We start from the raw sequence: 8,288 nt of genomic DNA on the forward strand, positions 1-8,288 counted from the left end.
ACACACACAGTCGCACACGCTCATCTTATGCAAACCAAATCCGTTTTATCATCAACATTCAGTCACTGCAAAGATTTAAAGACTAGCCTCTTACCATAAGTTAGAATGGACCCAAGGTATGTGATTGATACAGTCTGGTTCGGCTTTCGCTGGCTATCCGTTTTTAGTCTGACTTCTCAACATTACGTCTTTCTTGTGTTAGGCGCACATGGCTAATTTGCACACGTGCACAGGATTGGCTTAGCCTGGTCCTACCAGACCATCGTACTTCATTTCATTTATACAGAAGGTCTGGAACTGCTCAATTGACAAACGTTCACTCACTTGGAGGCGGGAGTCTGTAGAAGTTTTAAAATGATTGGATCTGCCCAGTGCCACTCTGGATCTGCCATAACCAATCGCATACCACCAAAAAAAATGGCCACCAAAAAAACTCTGCAAAGCTTGTTCTTGCTCCGGCTTTAATTGATCGATTTTCGGCAGCGATCCCACAACAGACCGAATAGCTTCTCTCATATCCTTCTCCATTGTCTCTGACTACAACTGAAACTGGCACGCGACCTAGACATCATCGTTCTCAGCCACTCCCTCTGTTCGCTGATTGGACCGCCAGAAATCTGGTTTCCATGGAAGGCATTCATATTAAGCAGACCCAGACCTAGTACTGAAGTGAAGTAGGTAGGTTGGCGGTGCCAGGCTAGGATTGGCTGGCTCCGCAAGGCAAATAATATAACATATTTAATTATCTTTCTGTCTATCGATCTATCTATCAACTAGGGATGGGCACGAGTAGTGAATTCCAAACTTGAGGGATCGAAGGAATTCCTCGAGGATCAATCGAGTACTCGTTTAATCGAATCTATTTTTAGAATGCAACGCATCTGCAGCAGGAATAGGCCTAATGATGAACGGCAATATTACCAACCAAACATGTAATGCTTTTTCTCATCAAAACAGTCAGAGTTATCAGAGTATTCATTATTTATTTTTGCAAACGTTCAAAACACATTTTCCTTACAAAAATAAATATGCGTCTCACAATTTAAATCACGTCAAACCAAGGCCTGTAACGTTAAATGCCTAACCATTGCAAATAATTTAAAGCTGCAAATAAAACGGCAGTAAATGGACTATGGAAATACTCAGCGTTGTGATCTTCTCTACACGGCCGGGATTACAGCTGCGTCTTGCGGCGGTGAAAATAGCCGACACACTTAGTTGCTGCGGGTCTGCTTTCCCGAACTCACCGTTGTTTCAGGAGCATATGTTGCCGCATAGTACTTGTAGTACTCTGGTAGCTCGATTTCGCTTGGCATATTTTACATTTCACCTTATGATCTCCTATTTCTTTAAAGTATTTAAATTCTTCGCTGCGCTTTGCTTTAACCGCAATCTCTTAACTTTTTGAATTCTGGCGTGCCTGCACACGGCACGCGCCACACAGAAACAAACAAATTTGATACATTTCATTTTCTTTGTGCCCACAGCATGCGTTAGCAGCGTCGCACAGAAAATTGATACATTTGCTTCAGAAAACTTTGTGTGCGATATGCAAACTCAACTTTGCCTGTCCACCAACCGAGTTAATTTGCAACGAGGAGTACTCGAGTAATCGATTCCTCACGCCCATCCCTACTATCAACGCATGGGTCTAGTTTTAATGTGACTTATTTTGTGTGTGTCCAGTCAGACTTGTCTCCCTAGTTCTGTGTGGTCTTGTATACTGAGTGAGCAGAATCACCTAAATGAATTCCCGACGTGAAGTTTGGTATTAATAAAGACTTGACTAGGCTATTTATCTATCTAGGCTATTAGTCAACAAATACTCGCCGAAGGCGAAGTGAATAGTGGGGAATAGCCCCCGAGACCTAAGGTTTATTTGTCAGCTGACATTTTGCGATGAAAACAATCTCGAGTTTGAGATGTCAATCATGGGATATTGCCCAATATCTCGAGATAGCGAAACAATCAAATTGCGCCATTTTAGGAAGTTCACGTGTAGCATATACTAACTATATATAATATCTATGTATTTATCTATGTATCTGTATAATCTGCTGAACACTCTCTTACTAGTCTCTACTCTCAAGGGTCTCATTGCGGCTTTGGTCCGTGTCTCCCCAACGTGACGTCATGCAATGCATTCTGGAGGATATGATAATCAATAGCAAACCGCTAAAATAGTACCTACTTTTTCGTATTACATTCCGTTTTGTGATACCTAACAACATTAAATACAATAAATAACTGTTTAAATCTTAAATACCAACAAGCGACTTGCACAAATTCGTCGAAAATTAAACCCTGCAACACGACCTTTAAGGGGTCTGATTCGCGCAAAAATCTATTTGCGCTGCACTATTAACAAATAAGCAGGACCCGTGGCTGGTGAGCCGTGTTGCCAGATGGGGCAGATTTCCCACCCAATTGGGCTACTTTTAATCACGTTAGGCTTGAAATATTATCATTCGGCAGGAAATCTGCCCAAAGAGACGCAAAGCAAGTGAAATCATCTGAACGATAGCGAGATAATAACATTTGCAAATAAAGTGTACTATGGAAACATTGGAAACAGAGGACATTGTTCATGTTTTATTACACAAAGCATTCCATTCATTGAGTTAAAATGCTAGGTTAGCGACCAAAGAAAAAGGTAGACCACTTCCCAAAATCGGATCACCAAAAGTAATGGCAACGTCAGTGTTGTGAGTGCTACATGGTTTGCTAGGTACTCACTCGTATTTTACTAGCAATCGACTGTATTGCTGGCCCCGTTTGCTCTTGAATAATGGCAAATCTCCAACCTGGGCTGTTCATGGTTTCACTGATGTGAAAAATCTTGTCAAGATCACGTTGGTGCTGCTATCCAACTTTCCTTGCTAGGCACCATGCTTATAGATCAGGTTGTTTGAAATAATGTTCTTGTTCTTTTACTAGTTTGTTACTCTGACCGTTCTGTTTGGTATTGTGGAAAGGGTGAATGATTCAGAGCATGATGCATTTTAAACGGCATCACTTTTGATCTTGAGTCTTTTTTTATAACAACCTATAACTTCAGTCATTGAGGTCAAAAATAGGCCAAATGATAGGCCCAGATTTTTTTATTTACTTTTACAAATCAAGAGTAGGCCTGATTTGACTAATGGGCTTGGCATCCTTTCCTTCTGCCCTTACAGTCCATTTCAAAGACATGCTCCCCACCAGCTTTCAAATTACAGTGATGCCACTGGTGGCTTTGTATCAATTGTATTCACATAACTATCCCTCCCTACTATTTTGTAGTTCACCAAAACACCCTGAAACAACTTGATTCTCACATTCTTATGCCACCATACACCAACGGTGCAAGCAGGCCAATGGCAACCAAGCGCGCATTCCTTCCTCCCTCACTTTAAAAACCACCAGCCGCCACTGCCCCCACCCCATCCTGACCCCCTCCCCGTCCAGTACATGGATTTCTAGAGAAGGTGACTTAGGTAATGTTAATGGCGTTAAATGCTGTGGGGCAGGATCGCTACAATAATTAATAATAATAATTAATTTTATTTGTGGGCGCGCTTTCATAGCACTCAAGGTCACCTTAAAGGGCAGTGTTTAAAAAACAAAATCAACAATCATAAAAAACACAAGAACAAGATACATTGAAACAATTTACACAAGTGGGGTGAAATGGGTGGGAGACAATGAATTAAATTGAATATGTCATTTTAAAAAGGTGTGTTTTTAGATGGGACTTAAAAGTGGAGAGAGTGTCAGAGTTATGGATGTCAGGTGGGAGGGTGTTCCAGAGGTGGGGGGCAGATCGGCTGAATGCCCTGGACCCCATGATGACCAGGCGGGCGGGTGGTACAATGAGTTGAATGGAAGAGGAGAACCGGAGAGTGCGGGTGGGTGTGTTGTTGTGCAGGAGGTCACAGATGTATGGATGGGTGAGGTTGTGGAGGGCCTTGAAGGCAGAATCTTTAAATGGATGCGGGATTTGACCGGGAGCCAGTAAAGCTGGCAGGAGGTGATGTTATTAATGGAGGGGGTTCTGGTGATGATGCGAGCAAAATGAGAACAATGAGGTGACTTTGGACTGAGATATTGGGTGTTTTATGGCGTGTTTTTAGGTCCGCTACGATTAAGTACGGTAGGTGTAGTACAGTTAGGTGCTGTTAGGTGCGGCTCAGTTACGGCTCGCGTTTCCACCGACGACAGTACCCTTATGGTAGGCCGGGGTTTATGCCAGATGGCGATAGCCGCAGCAGCTGCGTAAGCATCGCGACATCACAGCAGCCCGACACAGTGTAGCCTGCTAATAAACTCAATGAAAAAAAATGACGCAACACATTAACAAAGAGCATCCAAGAACGGTAAACTTTTGCAATGAAATATCTCCAATAAACGAAACTTTCATAGTTTTCCAGAAATATCTTGCGGGTACTGTGTGTGGTATTGTTTGTGTTTATCCCCCTGTCGCACGGAAGTGACTATTCTGTTTTCCAATCAACATGCGGCACGTGTAGCTCAACTTTCGGCACCCTTTCAGACCGCTTGGTAGCCCAACTGAGGAGTACCGAGAAATAGGTACGGCTAATCGCGGCTAAGTCCGGACCCATTCCACTTTTGGAGGTGGTAATGCGAACCGTACAGCACCTAACTGTACCACACCGCTCGGTGGAAACGCGCCATTAGTGAGCCAGGGCAGGGGTTACCCCCTGGTTATGTTACCCCCAGGGTCCCCTGGCGGCCACCCCTTGTTACGTTACCCCTGGGTCCCCCCAGATCGGGGTGTCCTCTGATGTGTTCCAAGGAGTTCAAAGCAGCCTCTCTCCTCTGCCGGCAGCACTTCAACTCGCGGAGCTGCCAGCTGGTGCTGGGGGCCGGGGCCCTGCAGGTGGTGGGCCTGAAGACCATCACCACCAAGAATCTGGGTAGGCCCTGTCGCCACGGAAACACTAACTCTGGGGATTATTATTATTTTTTTAGATGACTTGATTGTGTGTGTGTGTGTTCGTGTCCACAGCGCTCGCCTCCCGCTGTCTCCAGCTGGTGGTCCACTACATTCCCTTGATCAGGACTCACTTTGAGACCAAGCTCCAGCCCAAGCAGTACAGCGTCCTGCGACACTTTGACCACATCACCAAGGTAACCGAAGCACGGACCCCCACACCGGCCCTCGTTCACACCAGGTCCATGAGGCTGGGGACACCTCCACACAATCCCACTAGGAGGTGCTGCAGACACATCTCTGGGGCTACAGTGCACACAGAACAGAATAGGACCCGAGTTCAGTTCAAAGCATGCCGTTATCAAATATGGTGTGTGGTGCTTTCAGGACTACAACGACCACATAGCGGAGATCTCCGCCAAGCTCGTGGCGATCATGGACAGCCTGTTTGAGAAGGTCCTATCAAAGGTACACGCACAGACACAATGTTGTTTTGTCGTGACTCCCCAGTATGAGGTTATGGCCCCCATACCCTCGGCCTGTTTGATATTTTGTCGTGCCCCCCCCCCCCCCCCCCCCCCCAGTATGAGGTCGGGACCCCTTGCCCTCTACCTGTTTGATGTTTTGTCCAGACCCTCCCAGTATGAGGTCAAGGCCCCCTTGCCTTCAGCCTGTTTGATAATTTGTCGTGACCCCCCCCAGTATGAGGTCAAGGCCCCCATGCCCTCGGCCTGCTTCCGCCACGTCTGTAAGCAGGTATCCAAGATGCACGAGGCCATCTCAGAGCTGCTGCCGGAGCAGCAGACCCAGGTGGGATTGGCACACACACGTATGCACGCGGTGCGCGCACCCTCAGAAACACAGAAACACACGCTCACATACACACGCACACCTGCCCATTCAGCTCTTAGCTTTAGACAGCCACATTACTCAGGGGTTCAGTATTTCATGTACATTAAACAAGAATACTTGCTTACACATTTTAAATGTACTGTAACCCCCCCCCCCCCCCCAGACGCTGTTCTGGAGGATCAACGGCAGCTTTAAGATGCACTTGAAGAGGCAGCTGGCCCGCCTGGGTGTGGTCAACGACGGAGGGCCTCAGCACGGGTAAATCCTCTACTGCGGTCTCCTTTAACCTTTTGACCTTTAACCTCTTCTCTACTGTGATCCTAAAGACATGATGTTGACCTTTAACCTCTCTACTGTGTTCCTGAAGACATGATTTTGACCTTTAACCTCTTCTCTACTGCTCTTGAATACATGTTGACCATTAAACGCTTCTCTACTGCTCCTGAAGACATGTTGACCTTTTACCTCTTCTCTACTGCTCCTGAAGACATGTTGACCTTTTACCTCTTCTCTACTGCTCCTGAAGACATGTTGACCTTTTACCTCTTCTCTACTGCTCTTGAAGACATGTTGACCTTTAACCTCTTCTCTACTGCTCCTGAACACATGTTGACCCTTAACCTCCTCTCTACTACTCCTGAAGATTGTAGGATACGTTCAATCATGATAGAATATAATCTGAGTCTCTTAACCAGCTAGTCTTATTTTAGAAACATTGACAAAATGTTTTTGGTTCACAATGTCCACCATAGAAACCATGCTATGCTCACTGCTGCTCTTCCTCCTCCTGACCTCTGGCTAGGCTGGTGATGGTGGACGTGGCCTTCTACACGGAAAATCTGCTGTCCCTGCGTACGCTGGAGAACATGGACCTGAGCATGGTCGAGATCTGGGAGCACAAGAGGTGAAGACCACCAGGAGGAGGAGGAGGAGGAAGAGCAGCAAGAGCCCACACTCCCTCCCTCTGCCTTTATCCCCCCCCACATACACACTGGAGGAGCAGGATGGGGGACTGGCAGGGGGGAGATGTTGGACCATCAATCTATGAGCCACTGACTCCGTTCGTTGACACTTTGAGACTCAAACGGGTTTGTTTGTCCCCCGCCTCAGAAACATGCTCGATCTGGAGAGAACTTGAACCAAGTCTACGTGACCTCATCTAAACACGTGCAATACAACTCAAGCTATGGAAGCCAAGCAGTGCAATGTCTGGGACTTCTTAAAGGGGATGCTGAGGTCGATTTAAAGGGGATGCTTCACAATCGGTTGAACTAATGGCTTCAATAATTTATTTTTTAAATCTCAATTATACTTTTTTTGCGGGGGTCATAGTCAACCTTGGCTGAAAAGCTCTTCAAATAAACGGTTTGGTTTCAAATCAATGGGGATGGTGGTCTTGTCGGCGTATATTAACACTAGGCAGCGTTCCAAACGGTCCCTGGTACTACAGGGTTGTATTTGACCTGGTTGGTTTTTAATGAAGGGACCTTACTTTTATTCTGGGAGGCTGAGACTATTGCATTATGAGGAACCCGTTGGACCTACAAATCAATTTATTTTACAAGCTGGACACGAGATGTCTCAGAGTGTAAACTAAAGGTATTTTCCATGTTGAGGGGTCCACACCCCTCTTCGAAATGGAACCCCAAAACTGAAATCCAACCAAATACAGCTCAATGTAATCACCGTCAGACTTGAGGCTGAGGATTCCCGAGTAATTTGATGAGGCTCGTATCATGTGATATTGCCTGACACCAATTTGACCCAATCAGGAAAAGCTGTTGCAGTAACCAGTGGAGTTCCGAGAGGGTGCTGTAGTCGTAGTCTGAGTTTTGGAAAAAGTGTCTTATATTCCCATTTATTCTTTAGAGGATCAGCAGAACTAAGCTGTGCGATGCAGAGGAGCCGGCCGCTCTTACTGATGATTAAAGAGCGTGTGTGAGCGCTGGTGCTGTGATGGTCTCCTCATAGAAAGGACCACCTCTCAATATGCAGCATGTGAACATGAGTTCTCATCTTTTTGTAATGTTTTTAATTCTTTGTGCAAGTCTGTATAATGACAACTGTCTTAAAATGTTTTTAAGTGGACAGGATCTGCGTTTGTTTGTTTTTTGTGAGTGCAGGCAGAGTAGCAGCTTTCAACCCAAATAATGTTTCATTTGGACTTTTTGGACCCGAGCTCAACTAACTAACAGCCATGACTTTGTCCTTCAAAAGTGCCTACTTTTGATAAGTGTCCACCTCTCTCTGGTAGCGTACGCTTTAGTACCTACTGTACCTGTCTGTGTGTGAGCAGAATGCAACCAACAGGACGGCATGCCTGACGATTTTTAAATGTGAGATACTCCCAAACCTTTCTGAATGAAATAAATGAATGGAACTGTTGAGACTCATCCCATCTCTCTGTTAAGGGCTCTGGTCTCAGACCATGAATACTCCTTTTAAATGCATCGCAATTGTTCACTCAATTAGAAAACCATGTGGCATGTGCTGTTAAAGAAGC

General features: G+C 45.5%; 1 protein-coding gene across 1 annotated transcript in view; it reads left to right on the forward strand.

The window, feature by feature from the left end:
- vps54 (VPS54 subunit of GARP complex) overlaps positions 1-8,178 on the forward strand; it is a 41,040-nt gene extending 32,862 nt beyond the window's left edge. The window contains exons 18-23 of the mRNA XM_030352624.1: positions 4,829-4,916; positions 5,009-5,130; positions 5,321-5,401; positions 5,636-5,743; positions 5,949-6,043; positions 6,588-8,178. Coding sequence (XP_030208484.1) covers positions 4,829-4,916; positions 5,009-5,130; positions 5,321-5,401; positions 5,636-5,743; positions 5,949-6,043; positions 6,588-6,693 — 600 coding nt within the window. The 3' untranslated portion in view covers positions 6,694-8,178. The remainder of the gene's footprint in view (positions 1-4,828; positions 4,917-5,008; positions 5,131-5,320; positions 5,402-5,635; positions 5,744-5,948; positions 6,044-6,587) is intronic.
- The last annotated feature ends 110 nt before the right edge of the window (positions 8,179-8,288 follow it).

The sequence above is a fragment of the Gadus morhua genome, chromosome 3, assembly GCF_902167405.1.
Source record: "Gadus morhua chromosome 3, gadMor3.0, whole genome shotgun sequence".
Taxonomy (NCBI): Eukaryota; Metazoa; Chordata; class Actinopteri; order Gadiformes; family Gadidae; genus Gadus; species Gadus morhua.